The following is a 17,922-nucleotide window of genomic DNA, read 5'->3' as shown; positions in this document are numbered from 1 at the left end:
AATTTTAAATAAGGTTTTTAAAATGTTTAAGAAACTTCGTTTACTTTACAAACAAAAACAGTTTAGTTATATATTACAGACTTATAGAAAGAGACCTTCTAAAAATGTTAAAATGTATTACTAGCATGCGAAACCTTAAATTAGAGTGAATGAATGAAGACTCGGCACCCCACTTCTGAAAGGCTGCCAACCCCTGCACTAAACACACTGACTCCTTGGGAATTTCTGCCTGCCAGCACCAAGGAATTATGAAATCATCACTCCATCTACCTACATTTAACAATGTAACATTTGACTTTAATGAAGAAATCAAAGTAACCTCCATTCACTTTCTTTGAACTACTGGGTGGGTGGGTGGGTGAAGGGGAAGAACTTCCTTCAAATCTTGGGTAGTAGTAACACGCAGTAAGTAAATATAGAACATAAAGACAGTGTATTTATTAATGCTTTATCTTTTTCTGTAACACATTAATAAAAATGTATAGATCTTGTTTCTAACAGAAGATTTGGTTCCTAACCTCACTCCAACATACACTTGTCAGCGGTTGGATTCCCTGCATTCCAATCAAAGTGGATTATTCATCACCATCAATGTTCTCAAAGCTCTGTTTATTTTTACATTTGTTCATATGGTTAAAAATTTAATTATTTGAAAATCCCTTTCAAAAATTCACCATCTTAACAGGTTTTACAATGAGAGATGATGTGGGGTCCCATGGGGTTGCTCTGTTAATACAGTACATATACAAATGATTTGTGGAGCCCACTACATAAAGTGGGCAGTATTCCTTGACCTGACAATACTGTACATTGTCATTACATTTTAAAATGATATACATTTCAAATGCTAAGTAAAATGTGGTGTCAATGGGAATGTTTTATTTAAATATACTTTTCAAGCCCAAATACCCCTCCACCACCCAAAAAAAAAAGAAAAAAAAGCTATAAGAGCGAGCATCTTTCCCTAATTTTGAAGAATAAAGGAAGGATTTGGGGAAATGGGAAGAAACAACACATCTAAAGATGTACATCATCAAAATGCAAAAAAATACATTTCAAATTATTTGCAAAGCTTTATATTGTACTTGGGGTATTTGAAAAGATAAAAAAGACAGTAAGTCCCACTCACTTAATACAAAATAATCCAATGAACAAAATATAAGTGCCAAACTTTGAGAAAAGTGGCATTGTGAAAAAAAAAATCTGATGAGCATTTCCCCATCCCCAACACATTTAAGTAAAATAAAACCCAACACCTTTCAAACCAAAATGAAACTTGAGAGATTGTTACAACACTGTACAGTTTACTCAGAATTAAGATTTTAAGTTGTGCGGCGAGGGTGGGGCTAGTAGAATAAATCACACTCCAAAAGGGATCGTTAACACAATATGTGGACTGTAAGTAAAGTGCATGAAAGGAAGCCTGCTCAGCTAAATGAAGTAGACTGAAAGATCAGAAGTCAAGGGTCATTCACCAGAGCGGCAGCAGGCCCGAAAACCACACTGCAAGTTCTGGCATCCACTGGCGGTTTCAGCATGAGGACCTGCATAAAAACAGAACAAATGTGAAAGGAGGAAAACAGGGTTTTGTTCACCTTTAGGACTGTCCTGGCAACCTGGTTATTTACAAATTAGCTAATTTTGCACGAAGGAATGTCGGTTTAGAATAGAAGAATTCTGAAAAAATCTTCATCAGTATCCCTGTGTAAATGCATCCCACTGAATACTTAGGATTTTCCACTGGAAAATCTTTACAAAATAAACTTGGCCAGTGCCTTAGTCCCACCCAAATAATATACATTCAGAGATCACAAATTGCAGGCTGATATGTGCAAAATTTATGGATCAGCAATTTTAATGATATCCATTCTGCCAAAAACTAGCAGTCAGGAGTGGGATATTTTCAGAATGCACATTTAATCCCCATTTTTAAATCACTCAGGCAGCTTTGTTAACCTTGTGGCACTATACACACACCCATTCTTCAAAACTACTTCTGTTTATGTGGATGCAGTTTTTAGCCTGGAACTTTCTCTGGGAAATGCTTCCATAATTAGCCAGGCCTCTGAATTCTCACTAGAAATTCAAGATCATACAGAAAGCATCTTCACCCTTTAGAAGACATTGTTAGATCATGATTTTTCCCCAAAACAAAGCATACAGAAGATTATTTGCTAGTTTTTTTCTTTTAAAAAATTTAAATAAAAACTAGGGCACTGTCAGAATGCAAAAATAAATTGAAAATATATCCCTGGTCTACTTCAATATCTTAAAAAACCTGAAATGTAACTTTACCCAACTTTGAAGGAAAAACAATCTTACAGCTAGCATATAAAACGTATGTAGTCATACAAAAACTGTAGAATAAAAAAAAATGCAAACCAGGAGTACTGTGGATCTTAATGGATTTTCAGATTGATCCCCACACACAAAAGAAGCTGTCATTTGTTCATAAGTTATACATTTGTATTTCTCTCATGCAGAAGTTGCGCGAATGCAGATAGGAAATACTACTACTGAAATTCTACCAAACATCACTTACTTTCACTTACCGTTACACTTTTAAATTAAAATATCAAAAATAGCGTATAACACAGAAAGTAATCTGACTGTATTACCTTTCACACTACCGGATTTCATCTGATATGTCTGTATTATTTTATTTTACCCTTTCAGAGACATGTGCAATTTTTTTCCATTGAGATTCACTTAAGTCTGGCTTCCAACATAATGCAACCACACACGTTCCATTTAAATAGTGTGAGATTGTGCAAAGCTCTCCAGAACAACCCACCTCTTCCCCTCAATACACTGAAAATGCAAACAAAAACACGAGACATGTATTTTTAATACATTTTAGAATATGATTACAGTCAGGGAAGTTATGCACTGACAACAGCATTTGAGTGTGTCTGACACCATTTGTTCTCAAGCAGTAACTTAAGTCAAAAGTAATGAGTTTCCAAGTAAAATGATTTCTGTAGGTTCCAGCACTGAAAGCAAAACCTGGTGTCTGGAAATCTGTTTTCTACTTCATACTGTACACAAACAAGCAAGAACCTGAAGTAAAGCGTTTAGCTAGCATTTGTATTCATGCATAAGGCAGAATAAAATCCACCTGACATGTCCGCAGGATACTGGCTCCACGGTGCTGAAAACAAAAGTGTGTGTTCATCAACAAACAACAGGTATCACTGGGAAGACAATGACCTGAAAAGGTAAAATGACAAAGTGCCATTTTACAGTAAATGTTTCTGATCAACTTTCTAATCATTGTGCCATATTTGACCTTTGAGTTTTAAAGCACTGAATGCTAGGGACCCTCTAGCTTTTAGCAATGGAGGAGGGAAACAATGTGCCTTCTGGATAGTTGGTCGGGGGAAGAAGAGAACATACTGTGGGCAGCAGCACCTTTAAAATATGTACCTATTGCTTTCCTGGCACTGCCCAGAGGTAAAGTCTGTGGCCACCCCAACGCCACACATTTTAGAAAAATCTCTGAACCCCTACCATTACTGATAGACTTTATCTGAGAGAACGTGACCAGAACCACAGGATTCCAGGTGAGACCATACCGTTGGTTTATAAAATGACATTAGTATACTTTCAATATTGTTTTCCAATCTATTCTTCATGCACACTAACACTGCTTGCTTTTATACCCAAGTAGTTACAGTCAATTTAAAACCCAGCAAACATATGAGGAGTTCCAAGTGTTGCTTCCAAAGTACATTATCTTTCACTTGTCAATACAATTTCATCTGATGCTGCATTCCCCCGTTCTCCTCGCTTTGTTAGGTCCCTCCGAAGTTCCCCAAAATCTCCTCTATTCTTAACTAACTTAAATAGTGTCATCTGAAAATATTACCACCTCATTATTTTCCAAATCATTAGCAACTATATTAAAAACAAGACTAGTCCCAGTCAGTGGTGGATTAGCCACTAGGGCAACAAGGCCTGTGCCTAGGGCCCCAGGCAATCAGGGTGCCCCCACACCCCACCCAGAGCTCCTACTGGGGAGCAGGGAAAGCCTCTATGCCCCATTCCCATTTCCCTGGCAGGAGCACTGGGGGGGAGGGGAGAATGAGGGAGACTGCAGGCAGAAGGCGTGGGGAGGGGCCCCTACTTGCTCTGGCCTAGGGCCCCACAAAACCATAATCTACCTCTGGTCCCAGTAACCTTGAGGTACCCTCCTAATCTTAAGCCACGCTGAAAACTAACTCTTTTTTCCTATTCTGTTTCTTAGCCCTTTCCTAATCAATAACAGTTATTTTTCCTCTAACACTATAAGTACTTCATAGCTTATTGAAGGTCTTTGACAAAGTGAAACAGCTGAAATTCCAATTAAGTTATATTTACTCAGTCCTCCTATACTGACTCTTTGCTGATATGTGGCTCCGGTGTGGGCTGTTGACCCGAACTGGGTCCAGACACCGCACGCTGAGGCCACGCTGCTCAGGGCAGAGTCTGGCCGGGGAGGCTCAGATGCCAGGCGGAGAGTAGCTTCCATGAGGAGGGCCCTCAAATGGATGTCTCGCTCTTTGCGTTCTGGGACGAAAGTTCTTACAGATACGACACTTCTCCTTCACATGTGATTCCCCCAAGCATTTGAGGCAGCTGCTATGGGGCTCACTAACAGGCATAATAAGCCTGTTACAATCAGAGCAGGGCTTAAAATCCAGAGACTGGGGCATGTCCCACCTGGGGCGAAGTCCCCGCTGGGACTATCTTTAACTACACTACTTAACTACTGTAACCAAACTATTTAGAGAGCCTTTAGGCTCAAAGACTGAAGCTAGTCCTTGCGAGGCAAGAGAAAGGTGCTCTGACTAACCACCATGGGCAGTAAGAAGGGACTGAGAGGGCATAGGGCCAGCGGTGCCTAATATACTGACACATGGGCGTGGCATTCAAGAGGGCATTACAGCCAACCCTATGGATACCGCTAAGGCAAAAATCTCCAAAAGCCATGCATGTGGGTGCACACACACCTAGAACGGAATCATCATAAGCAAGCACTCGAAGAAGAATCCACAGATTCTCTCCCATTCTTCCTGGTTCTGATATACTTAAAGAATTTCTTGTTTATTTGTTTTTTTAACTAGGTTCACTATATGAGTACCATGTATGTGTGCTACTTGCTCTTCAAATTCCATCTTTACCTTCCTGATTTCAATCTTACATTTTATCTGCCATAGTTTAGGTTCCTTTCTATTGGCTTAATTTAGGCTGGATTTCCAGTTTCTGAAGAATCTCTGTTTGGCTCAAATAGCCTCCTGAATCTTTCCGTTTAACCATACAATTTTTTTTCTGGTATAATTGAAGTGGTATAAACTCCTACGACTAGCGTGGATGCAATTATACCAATACAAAATTTGCATGTGGACCAGGCCTTAAAGTGAGAATCGGAAAACTCCCAACACGTCTACAGAACTGATCCACTGTGCCCTCTGCAAAGAGCCCCCAAATCAAGTGAGTGAAAGTCTCTTGCAGTGGACACGCAGCATCACATCTGAAAATAGGTTGTGATTGAAAGTAAAGCCCTTTGAATGCCATAAATGGCAAAGAGAAGTTTGTATCATTCACAATGTGATAAATGCCATACTTCAGGGTCCATTTTTTGTGTTGAAATAGACTGAGAATGAGGATTTTTCCAATATGATTCCAGAACATATCTTCCCCCATAATAAAATGATAAGAGAAAGTATGAAATACTTAACAATCTATAGACATGCAGAGAACAGATATTTAATCTTTGTGCAGTGCTTAGAAATATAGTGCTACATATGTGCAAAGTATTACTAAATTAAAGCAACAGAAATTTAAGATGATGCAGATGACAAGTTATTTTAAACAAACAGTTTAGTTTATTGCCAATTATTAATTTTCCTGCAGTTACTTTGAGAAACATCAAAGTGATATAAGAATAACTTCAGCAATCACAGAACACAGGTCTCTCTGGAGTGGAATGTAGGACACTGCAACACCGTTAAAATGAAGAATACAATATCTAACAAACTGCGGAGCAGATTTAATGAAAGAATGTATTATTCAAATGAGAATACTGCTGGGACATGATGGCTAACTCTTTGAGCCCTTGCACCGGGGAAAAAGGTTGTGGTCTTGATTATGCTCAGCTTAGGACTCTGGTTCTCAACCAGGTGTACGATGCAGAAGTCTTCCAGGGGGTACATCAATTCATCTATTGCTTAGTTTTACAACAGGGCACATAAAAAGCGCTAGTGAAGTAAGCACAAACTAAAATTTCATACAGACAATGACTTGTTTATACTGCTCTATATACTGAAATATTGATCTATTTTATAATTATATGGTAAAAATGAGAAAGTAAGCAATTTTTCAGTAACAGTATGGTGTGACATTTTGTATTTTTATGTCGGATTTTGTAAGCAAGTAATTTTTAAGTGAGGTGAAACTTGGAAGTTGTTCAAGACAAATCAAAGTCCTGAAAGGGGTACAGTCATCTGTAAAGGTTAAGAACCACTGGTATAGGAGATCATTAAAGTTTCTATGACCCCTCTCCTAAGAGTAAGAGCAATTACATTTTGTCTCCCTAAATTACCCCTGACGTAGTAATTGTTTACCCAGCATCCAAAAACATGCTGGATGCTTTACAGAACAAACAGAAGGACATAGATTATAAGATCTTCAGGGCAGAAACTAATTTTGGCTATGATGCAGTGAGTGAGGGTAAGGACCAGCATTAGAGCAGTAGGATTGTAAAATTACTCAAGCCTGGGCATGTACATCTCTGTGCTACAGTAAGAAGTGCTTTTTGTTTTTTGGGTTTTTTGTTTGTTTGTTTATGAATAAGATTCGTTTTTTTGTGGGCAGCATAAAAGAGCCAAGACTTAATGGGCTGGGAGGAGTTGAAGAGACTATTGTGGCTTGGCAGACGAGATTTGGGAAAGTGTTCAATACATTGGGGGGTGGAAGTGGAAGAAGACATGGAAAGAGTGACATGAACAGGTCATCTCAGCCTTACAGCTAAGATCAAGTGTAAGTAGTCTCTTGGCTTATCCAAGGCCGTGATCAAGTGTCTTGATGTTTTTGGTCTTTTAGCCTCAAGATGAAAACCTTGTCTGTGTCTCCGGGACCTTGAAGTAAAAATATTTTCAAGGCTGGCATCACTGACAAAATGAGGGAAGAGAGGGGAATGACATAAGCAACTACCTCAGAGATGTAGAAGACAGGTTTGCACAGGCCTTTGAAAAAGACATTGTGCAGAACAGGAAATCACTTAGGAATTTAAATGGGAGAGGCTGACATGATCAGATCAACTGACAAGGAAAATCATTTTAGCAGATGCATCCTGAATCTCATGGAGAAAAGCAATGAGAGCACCGAGGAAGCCTGAGAAAAGACAGGGTGCAGTAGCTGAGATGCAGAGCGTAAGTATAAAAACGTTAAGTATTGGAATACCAAGCAAGAGTAGGTTTTGTTAAAACATTTACCTTCATCTCCAGTATTAGGGCCCAATCCAACTCGAGCTGAGGTCAATGTAATCTTTCCATCAACTCCAATGGAAGTTGGATTAGACCCTCAACTTGTCAGTTTAGCTTTGCTTCTACTGTTAAAGCTCTGCCAAGTTCCACCTCAGAGCTAAAGTAACATGCCTTCAGGATGAAAAGCACTATACAGATGAAGTTACATATACAAAAGACACCGTGAGCCAGTGGGGATTATTGATTTTTAAAGAATATTTAAATAATTCAGAACCATCAAATCATGCACAGTTAGCTTATATAACTGTGTGATGTCATCAATATTACCCTCAGTTGCCTCTCCTGCCCTCCTCTTTTGTTACACTTACTTGTTGCATCTTGACTATATCAGAGTACAAGCCGTTAGGGACAGAAACCATGAGTTCATATGAATTTGTACTGTACCAGGTACAGTGGGATTCAATACTGACTGAAGTTTTTAGGGGTTATCAAAATATAAATAATATAGCATATTCACTAGTTCATCTAATCCTCAAGATTCCTCCCCCCACCCCCGTTTAGCCCCATCAACCAAGGTAATACCAAGAGGAGGGTTAGAGGATTGGGCAAGTATATATCTATCATTCTGAGACCATAACTGCTCACATTTTAGAGAAGTGAAATACTCCTCTATGTATTATCTGAGACCATAACTGCTCACATTTTAGAGAAGTGAAATACTCCTCTATGTATTATCTAAGGACCTACTTGTCCTTTATAGCAAGTCCTCAAAATCCACATTTAACAAAGACAATAGTGGTGAAGAAATCTTTACAATGTATATTTGCAAACAGTTCAGGGAAAATGACAAAAGCCTTTTTTTTTTAAAAATGGTCATAAGACACTCATTCTACTACACTAAATGCATAAAAATATCTGCATCTGTTCTCCTAGGTTCAGCACCGCTCAGTGCTATCCAAGTAGGTATATAGGGTCACTGAAGGTAGCCTACATCTATTCACTGTGCCTTCTCTGCCTCCTTATTAGCATAAAGAGAGCAGAAGTGGATGCAGGTGTCAGCGTTGAGCACAGGCAATGAAGGTAACTAAAGTAAAAATGGGAAAGTCAAACATTCCCCTCAGAGGAACCCAAACCCTTCAATTATACTCAATTACAAACCAACCATAAAGTTTCGCTGAAGTGAAGCTGGAACCTAATTTGCTGTATAAAGCCTAATTCACTATCTTGGTACCACTGTGAGCTAGAAAGGGGCAAAAACAACACAAAGCTAGCATCACATCTTCCACAAAGAAGGAAGTGGGTCGTACAAAGCATCTCAGCATTAGCAAAGTTAGCACTGACCACAAGGGAAGGAGATGCCCTGTGTGAACACACATACATCAGTGCTCTAGTATTATGGATTGTTCTGCACATTGATCAACATGATCTGTCTCCTCCACGCTACTAGCACTTAGCTTTAGTCTCATGGGCCCACATGACTAGTGTCACTACCACAAGAAAGCAATCCCACTGAGGGTTTGGGGTTTATTTGGGGGTGTTCATTGTGCTGAGGATAACCGATAAAACTGAGAGATATTTCCATCCTTTGTTACTTACATTTAATTTAGATGCAAGATACAAGGAATCACAAATATGTTTCCTTAAGTAATATTAACCTATACAATAGGTATGCTCTCAAACTATTTGAAATTTTTAAAAATCCAGTGTAACAAACACAGAAGAAACTGAGGCAAAGGCTAACTTGATAAACCATGGAACTCACTGCTATAACTGCTATACTGCAAAAAAAAAGTTTAAAAAATTCTCTAAATCAAAACCTTGAGCCCCAAAGGTTATCATGTACTTTACAAAATGACATTACCGTTAATGTTGTCACAGTAGTAAAAGTGTTCATCGTTTAAAGAAGGACATGCAGCAACCAAATCCTGCAGGCCCACACCAGTTATAGTAAGACAACCCGAGAGATTAAGGTGTTCCAAATGCGGCAGTCCTCCTCCCAGGGTCAACGCCCTATGATCAAAGAGAAAGTCAAAACATGTTAAGACAGAACAAAGAACTGGATTACAGTCAACGCAGATATTTCAGCTGCGTTGCCAAGTTCATGATTTTTTAAAATCAAGTAATGTTAGCATTGACACAAGGGAAGGTGATGCCCTATGTTAACACCCTATGTCAATGCTCAAGTATTCTTTTTATAAAAATCAAAGGAGTTGTTAATGCAGTGGTCAGCCTTTGAACTTGCCAATTTTGTATTCAATTAGATGAGATTACTTCAGTATTAATATTACTATCTGAGCTTCCCCCTGCTTATTACAAGGAGTGCCTACTGCAGATGCTAAAGCAAAGTTATTATTTAAGACAATTAGAAAAACAAGAAACTAGAGCTTCTTCTTTCTCCTCCTTACTCCAGATCCCCTTTTTGCCACTCTTTTCCTTTGAAAGGGAAGCTCTAGACTGCCCAAGCAACTAGGCTGAGTGGGCTGGAGTTCTGCCTGTTATAAGATTAGAGCCTGCACAGACAAGAACAAAATTCTTCATTCAGCACTGCACCAACATCTGAACTCCTGCCAGGGCTCAATCCAGATAGTAATTGTCCAGCTGTCCAGTTGGGGCTAGAAGTCAGCCTTATTATTTCAGAAAACCCAGAGCCAAACAACGTCCCACAAAACTTTACTTTAGCCAGAGATGCTCAATTCCATAACTTGTGGAACTGTTCCCAATTTCTTATCCCCAGACAGTAACTTCCAGAAGTTTAACTTAGATTGTGACCAGGTCCTCTTGCTGCACAAGAGAAAGGTCAAGTTCCTCTACAGAACCCATTGATTTGCACACAGAACCTTCATTCAACATTGGTGTAGTCTCTAGTTTTTTACAGAGGAGGAGAACAACTTTAGAACTGCAAGTCTGAGCTTAACTCAAGTACTGTTTTTAATAATACAACGTGGCATTATTCCCTGAGAAATAAACCTTTTTGATTTTAAGAACAGGTGATTCCACATTTTATAACAAAGCTGATCTTTGTGCTATTTTATAATTTGTTATTGGATGACAGGCACTTAAGAAGTGAACTCAATGGATGTTTTGTCAGAATAAGAACCACAAAATTAGCCACTGTGTATTAGATTCACCCTAGCATTTGTTTGGTGCACAAATAGTACCACACTGCAAAGTTCAGGGCCAGATTTGAACTTGTCCTAAATCCAGGCACAATAAGATAGAGGGTTTTGATTCAGACAGAGCAAATGATAGGTGCTCCTTTTAATTTAATTTTGTAAAAACTGAAATTTTACATGTTTATAAACAAGAATAGAAAATATTACACATACGCAATAAGACTAAATTAAAGTCACTATTGCAACCCCAACTTTTAATTATTTTAAACAGTGTATTTTTAATGCTACATTCATTTAGGTTGTAGTGTTTAATTATCTTATTAATGTGAACCTTTATACACTCAGTTTTAAAACCTGTATTCCTAATGCTGTAATTAAGAATCTATATGCTAACTGAAACCAATGAGAGGAAGGTGTTGCTCACACCTCTGAAAATCAGGCCAATGGGAAAATTTTAAAACTCGAGTGACACTTTATATCATGACATCTGTATTTGCATGACTTTATAATAAATCTTTAAATGTGCAGTATGATGTAGACCGGGCCGCATGCGGCCCATGTGGGCTCACTCTGCAGCCCACGGGGGATGAGTAGGTGGGCTCACTGTGTGACAAGTGGCGGGTGAGGAAGGGGGGCTGAAGAGGCAGGTCGGCAGTGGCAGGGGGTGAGGAGGCGAGCCGGGGGGGTGGGGAGCTGAGGAGGCGAGCGGGCGGGCAGTGGCGGGGGGGGGGGGGGTGGCAGATGAGCTGGCGGCAGGGGGGAGGGGCTGAGGGGGCAACCATGCAGGCAGTGGCGGTGGCTGAGGTGAGCCGGGAGGGCGGGGGAGGGCGGGCTGAGGAGGTGAGCGAGGAGTCAGTGGCTGACCTGTTCTACTGATCTGGTCTGGCTCCCATCCCCTCTCCAAAGGTTGCAGCTGTCTGGAGGTGCTGCCTTCCACAGTCACACCTCATTCATTCAACAGGGCAATTGATTACAAAGTTGGGGGAAGATCTTATTCTACTTCTAGCAAAAAGACATTTTTCTTTTACCTTAATTATACTACCTTAGGGGCCTGCTATAATGTATTATCAAGGTTCAATACCGCTGTTTTGGTGGGGCAGCGCTGGGGAAGGAGGGTTTGTTTCCACGGGGCAGGTGGTGCTGCGGGGAGGTGGGGAAAGAATATTTCAGGGGGGGCTGGGCGGTGCTGGGGGGTTGCTGTGTTTCGGAGGGCCTTGGCGGTGCTTGGGGGATGGGGGGGGGAGTTGGCGGGGCCGGGGAGGGTTCGGCTCTCAGCTGTTTTCTTTGGGGTAATAGGGCCCTCACTGCTTTACGAGTTGTGCAACCCTGGTGTAGACAAAAACAAAAAATTGCAGAATCCTTATTAAAAAAAGTGACTGATCTCAAGTTTTCTGCCACATCAGTGGTTTTCCGTCTTCTCCAAAGCAAGGCGTGTTTGTGTTTTGATGTTCCTCATGAAAATAGAGAAAAAGAGCTCCTTTCTCTATCCTGTCCTCCACTCAGACAGAGCAGCAGCAGCTCATGAGTCTGGAAATACTGAAGGTCTTAGGAGACTGCTATGCTGGACATTCAGAAATGATTTTTTTAGTCTTCCCTAAACCATGAGCACAAAGTTTATAGATTCATAGACTCTAGGACTGGAAGGGACCTCGAGAGGTTATCGAGTCCAGTCCCCTGCCCTCATGGCAGGACAAATTACTGTCTAGACCATCCCTGATAGACATTTATCTAACCTACTCTTAAATATCTCCAGAGATGGAGATTCCACAACCTCCCTAGGCAATTTATTCCAGTGTTTAACTACCCTGACTGTTAGGAACTTTTTCCTAATGTCCAACTTAAATCTCCCTTGCTGCAGTTTAAGCCCATTGCTTCTTGTTCTATCATTAGAGGCTAAGGTGAACAACTTTTCTCCCTCCTCCTGATGACACCCTTTTAGATACCTGAAAACTGCTATCATGTCCCCTCTCAGTCTTCTCTTTTCCAAACTAAATAAACCAAATTCTTTCAGCCTTCCTTCATAGGTCATGTTCTCAAGACCTTTAATCATTCTTGTTGCTCTTCTCTGGACCCTCTCCAATTTCTCCACATCTTTCTTGAAATGCGGTGCCCAGAACTGGACACAATACTCCAGTTGAGGCCTAACCAGAGCAGAGTAGAGCAGAAGAATGACTTCTCGTGTCTTGTTTACAACACACCTGTTAATGCATTAAGTTCTTAATGTCCATGTCAAGATTAATTTGCTATGCATTACAGATGCTCTCCAGGTTACACAAGACCTGACTTACGCAAATTCACACTTACAGAAAAAGTTCCATATGCCAGAAATAGGATTTTCGAGTTGCAGAAATTTTTATGTAATGTATGGGTATACGTTTGAGTTACACAAAGCTTTCCAGAACGGAATGATTGCGTAAGTCGGGGAGTGTCTGTATATATCATCTCACACACAACTTGTTCTTGTTTACATACAGTTTAAGCTCAATACTGTATCTGAACATTTTTAAAGGAGACACTACTCTAGCTTTTCAGGTTTTCACATAGTAAGCCAATGAACCAGCCATGAATTTCTTGCTGAAGATGTGTATACTTCTCAGGATTGGATTCCAAGACCCACACAAAACTGCTGTCCACAAAACGTTGATGCACCTTAAGACAGATAAAACTACCTATCTTCTGGGGATTCAAAAATTCTTTCTTCCAGGGAAAAACTAATTTTTAGAACAAGTACCGCAAAGCCAAAATTAAATTAAGCCATAAAACATGAAAAGTAACTACATAAAAGCTAAGCTTTAAACCTCTCCCACAATCACTACCAGGAAAATGTTATGTTGATCAGGCTATTAAAATTCAGTCATCATGTAACTGTCCCAATGTGTCTCTGAACAGGGAGCACTTTGCATTAATACAATTCAAAATGTTTCTTATTTTTATAAGAACGACATACGATCTCATCTTGCAAGCCTAATTTAAGCCCATTGTGTGAAAGGATTCTGTTGCCTTCATCCTATTTGATAGCTTTCAAGGAAGAAAAAGCTAGGAAGTTCTCTTCAATGACTGCAGTAGCTCAAAAATGGCTACTTACCTGAGACCATGGTCTGTGATCTGATAACATCCAGACAGGCTGAGGAACTGAAGAACTCGTGCAGTCTCTTGGTCTGATTTTTCACTCCCAGAGTATGCCAAGTCTTTTCCCTCTGACTGTCTAGTCCTTGTTGCTTTTTTACACAGTGCAGAGGACTCTGGAAGTGCTTGTATAGTTCTCAGTGCTGTCCCAGCACAACAAAACGAGTGACTGCAATAAGTAAAGGCAGTAGGCAAACAATGCTGCTGCCAACAGACACTAGTCCTTAGTCCAACAATGTCTTTATTGTAACAGGATGCTGAACAACTAAAACTGGATGCTGGTTCCAACACACAAAGTCCCTCAATATTTCTGCGTCGCCCCACAGCAGCATCTTCAATGTCAGCCAGATCATCTGCATCTAGCACCCAGACATAGGCAGAGCTGAAACTTTCTGAGCTGACAGGGTTAGTCCAATAGTGCTCACTACCTTCTTCCTTGATAAGAGGTTCATTAGTTATATCATGCAAACTGTACTTCCTGTTGGATTGCATGGTAATATCTTTGTTTCTCCATACAGTCTTTGCACTTCGGTTTCTGCAACTTTTCAGAACTCCTTTGTTGTTGTAAGCTGATAGGATTCCCAATGCTATGGAAATCTTCTCCATGGTCACATCTGTGATTTTCTCACAACCAGACAGATCAAGATGGCGAAGACTCTGACAACAACCAACCCACGACCAACTGAAATCAGAAAAGGAAAAATTGAACACACAATTCTATGTATGTTTGTAAATGCTCTTAATGAACAAACATAGGCAGGTAAGTAGTTTTCTGACTTTTGTAGAGAAGTTAGATATTGAAATTAATTCATTAAGTGTTTATATTACATGTTTCTCAGCTCTGAAGGGACAGAAGAAAAACGTACTTAAGAATAACGAATTTAAAAATATGATTTGGCACTCATACTACAGTGAGAAGTACTTTTATAAAATGCCTAAAAAGAGTAAGGATATCTAAAGAAACATGGAATGAAATATGCTCAGTAATGTTATTTAAAACACTACATATGGGTGGCAAAATTATAACATTTTAGCCACCAGAGGTCCACAACTACTGCTTAATAAATTTCCAAAATGATTTGTAAGACAAAGTGAAGCTACTGGAAATCTCTGGGTTGAACAATTCGATCACACAATGGTTTGAGCAAGCTGGCAAAGGTGGAGAAGATACTATACTCTGCCATTGGAAAAATATGAGATTTGGCCCTTGTTTTTAAGTCATTCAGATTAATAGTTCTTTATATGTTATAATTCCTACTGTTACAGTTTTTCAGGTTTGGCTGTTGTTTGTATTAGGGTATTTAATGTATATCCTCCTCTCGATTTCCTCACATCCCACTTTACTGAAGTATTAAAACAGAGGATATTTGGATTCCAGGAGCTCTAGGAGCATATTAGCTTCACAATACGACTCCATTACTGAAGTTGAAAGATTAGAGCTTGCACTGGAAACAATTTGGTCTTTTGACAATAAAAACAAAAAATCCCACACCTTTTAGCCTGAAATCTCTCATCTTTAGTCTTAAGCAAAAAAAAAAATTTTTTTTTACATTAATGGAGTAGAGTCATTTTTGAATTATGGGCTTCTGAAGATGTGCTTATTTTTTCCATTTTTAGAGTCAAGATGTTATTTTTTGCCCACCCATAACTAAAAATAAATAGCCCTGAAAGTTCAAATTTATTTAGATGTACTAAATCACATTTAGGACTAGTCCAAATATAGTTTCCTAATTAAAAATTAGGAAAGGTAAAAAATGTTAGTTGAAACCTTCCAAGTACCTTGGCAGGGATGGTAACTTTCATAAGATGCTTGATAACATTTCTTAGGAGTTACAAGCTCTGCAAGTGAATAACTTCCAGAGGGTCAGCATCCCTCATGGAAGTTCTATATGACCTTGAAGAAGCAATGACATCTTTCAGCATGTGACAGAGTACTGCCACCAGCTTGACATTTGAAACAGACTTTAAATGTTGCACTAAGGAATCTTTTGCTCAGATATTACATGCTCCACCACAACTTTGACAGCTTGTAACCTTCATTAGCCCCTCACTTATGACATACATGCTGTTAGAACATAAAATTTCAGCCCGATACTGTAGCAGGATCTATTCGTGCAGATCCTGCATCCAAACAAAGTCCCAATGATGCCAATGGAACTTCTAGAGCCTCATCTGTAAAAGTGAAATCAACAGAACTCCACCCAAGCAAAGGGGTCCATCACACCTGATCACAATGCAGTATTTGAACTCTCTTACAATTAGTGCTCTAACCATTACAGGCTACATCAGCTCTAGAGCTATAGGGAGAAAACTCGAGACAATCTTAACTACTACATGAAAGGAAGGATACTTACCTTATAGTAACTTGAGTTCTTTGAGATATGTGGGCCCTATGTGTATTCAATGTGGGTGCAAATGTGCTCCATGCGCCCGGGACCGGAAGTTCTTCAACAGCAGCGTCCATTGGTCCACGGCTGCACCCTATGCCTCTTCATCCTCCCAATCAGGGTATAAGGGGCGGAGAAGACCAACCACCTCCCCAGTTCCTTCTCAACTGTGAATCACAAGAGAACTAAAGCAGAAGGGAAGGGGGGCAGGTTGTGAATACCAATAGGGAACATACATCTCAAAGAACTCCAGTTACGATAAGGTACACAACTTTCCTTTCTTCTTTAAATGCTGGTGCTTATGATTATTCACTGAGGGTGACTCCTAAGAAGTGCTCATTGAGGAGGAGGGTTGCAGGAAACATTCTGCACCACAAACTGAAGGATCGCTGAACCAAAGGAAATATCTTCAGCCAAAGCTTACATTAGGGCATAATGCCTGGTGAAAGTACGAATGGAGCCCCAAGTCGCTGCTCTACATATTTCTGAGAGAGGAATTCCCTGTAGGGAAGCCATCAAAGCTGCTTGTGGTCTAGCTGAGTGGCTTCTGACAGCCTGAAGTTGTAGGGCTTTCATAAGACCGTAAAAACGGAGGTTGCAGTTGTGGAAGTCTTTGGGAAAAGAAAAGTTTCTCCTTTCATTCTTTTGGCAATAGTGACGAACAATCTTGGAGACTTCAAAGAAAGGGTCTTGTCCCATGCAAGGATAAGACTAGAGTCCTGCATATATCCAGTGAGTGGAGCTATCTGTCTCCTGTGCTATGCTGAGGCTTGGGATAGAACACCAGAAGATGAGGTGAAATTCAGACGGCAATTTAGGGATGAACTTGGGATGCAACCTCAAAGATACTTTATCTCTGTGAAAGACTATTCTCCTAGCAAAGGTAATCACCATCAGGAAGGCAATCTTCACAGATATGTAAAGACTGGGTGGGACCTTGACAGGTCATCTATTCCAGTCCCCTGCACTGAGACAGGACTAAGTACTGTCCAGACCATCCCTGACAGATGTTTGTCCAACCTGTTCTTAAAAAACCTCCAGGGACTGAGACTCCACAACCTCCCTAGGTAATTTGCTCCAGTGCTTAATTACCCTGACAGTTAGGAAGTTTTCTTAATGTCTAACCTAAATCTCCCCTTGCTGCAATTTAAGCCCATTACTTCTTGCCCTGTAATCAGTGGTTAAGAACAATTTATCACCTGTCTCTTTATAACAACCTTTTACGTACTTGAAGACTTATGTCTCCCCCACAGTTTTCGCTTCTCCAGACTAAACAAACCCAATGTTTTCAATCTTTCCTCATAGGTCATGTTTTGTAGACCTTTAGACATTTTTGTTGCTCTTCTCTGGACTTTCTCCAATTGTCTATAACTGGACATAATACTCCAGTTAAGGCCTTATCAGTGCTGAGTAGAGCAGAAGAATTATTTCTCATGACTTGCTTACAACACTCCTGCTAATACATCCCAGAATGATGTTTATTTTATTTTATTTTGCAAAAGTATTATATTGTTGACCCATATTTAGTTTGTGATCCACTATAACACCTCTTCTCCCCCTCAGAACCTTTTCTGCAGTACTCCTTCCTAGATAGTCATTTCACATTTTGTATTTGTAGGGACTGATCATTCCTTCCTAAATGCAATACATAACATTTGTTCTTTTTTAATTTCATCCTACTTAAATCAGACCATTTATCCAGTTTGTCAAGATCATTTTGAATTCTAATCCTGTCCTCCTAGTAGGCAGCAGGAGTCAAATGGGGACTCACAAGTGAGGATGAGTTTCAAGTCCCAGGTATGAGCTGCTTTAAATACTAGAGGGAATGTC

General features: G+C 39.9%; 1 protein-coding gene across 2 annotated transcripts in view; it reads right to left on the bottom strand.

The window, feature by feature from the left end:
• Positions 1-423: 423 nt before the first annotated feature.
• FBXL5 (F-box and leucine rich repeat protein 5) overlaps positions 424-17,922 on the bottom strand; it is a 57,540-nt gene continuing 40,041 nt past the window's right edge. For both annotated transcript variants that reach the window (XM_050947624.1, XM_050947623.1), the window contains exons 9-11: positions 13,665-14,387; positions 9,328-9,476; positions 424-1,544 (exon numbers count right to left, since the gene is read on the bottom strand). In XM_050947624.1, coding sequence (XP_050803581.1) covers positions 1,468-1,544; positions 9,328-9,476; positions 13,665-14,387 — 949 coding nt within the window. In that variant the 3' untranslated portion in view covers positions 424-1,467. The remainder of the gene's footprint in view (positions 1,545-9,327; positions 9,477-13,664; positions 14,388-17,922) is intronic.

This window comes from Gopherus flavomarginatus, chromosome 3 (assembly GCF_025201925.1).
Source record: "Gopherus flavomarginatus isolate rGopFla2 chromosome 3, rGopFla2.mat.asm, whole genome shotgun sequence".
In the NCBI taxonomy this organism is placed as follows: domain Eukaryota; kingdom Metazoa; phylum Chordata; order Testudines; family Testudinidae; genus Gopherus; species Gopherus flavomarginatus.
The sequence above is the reverse complement of the archived record's forward strand: the minus strand, read 5'-3'. Positions and strand labels throughout refer to the sequence as shown.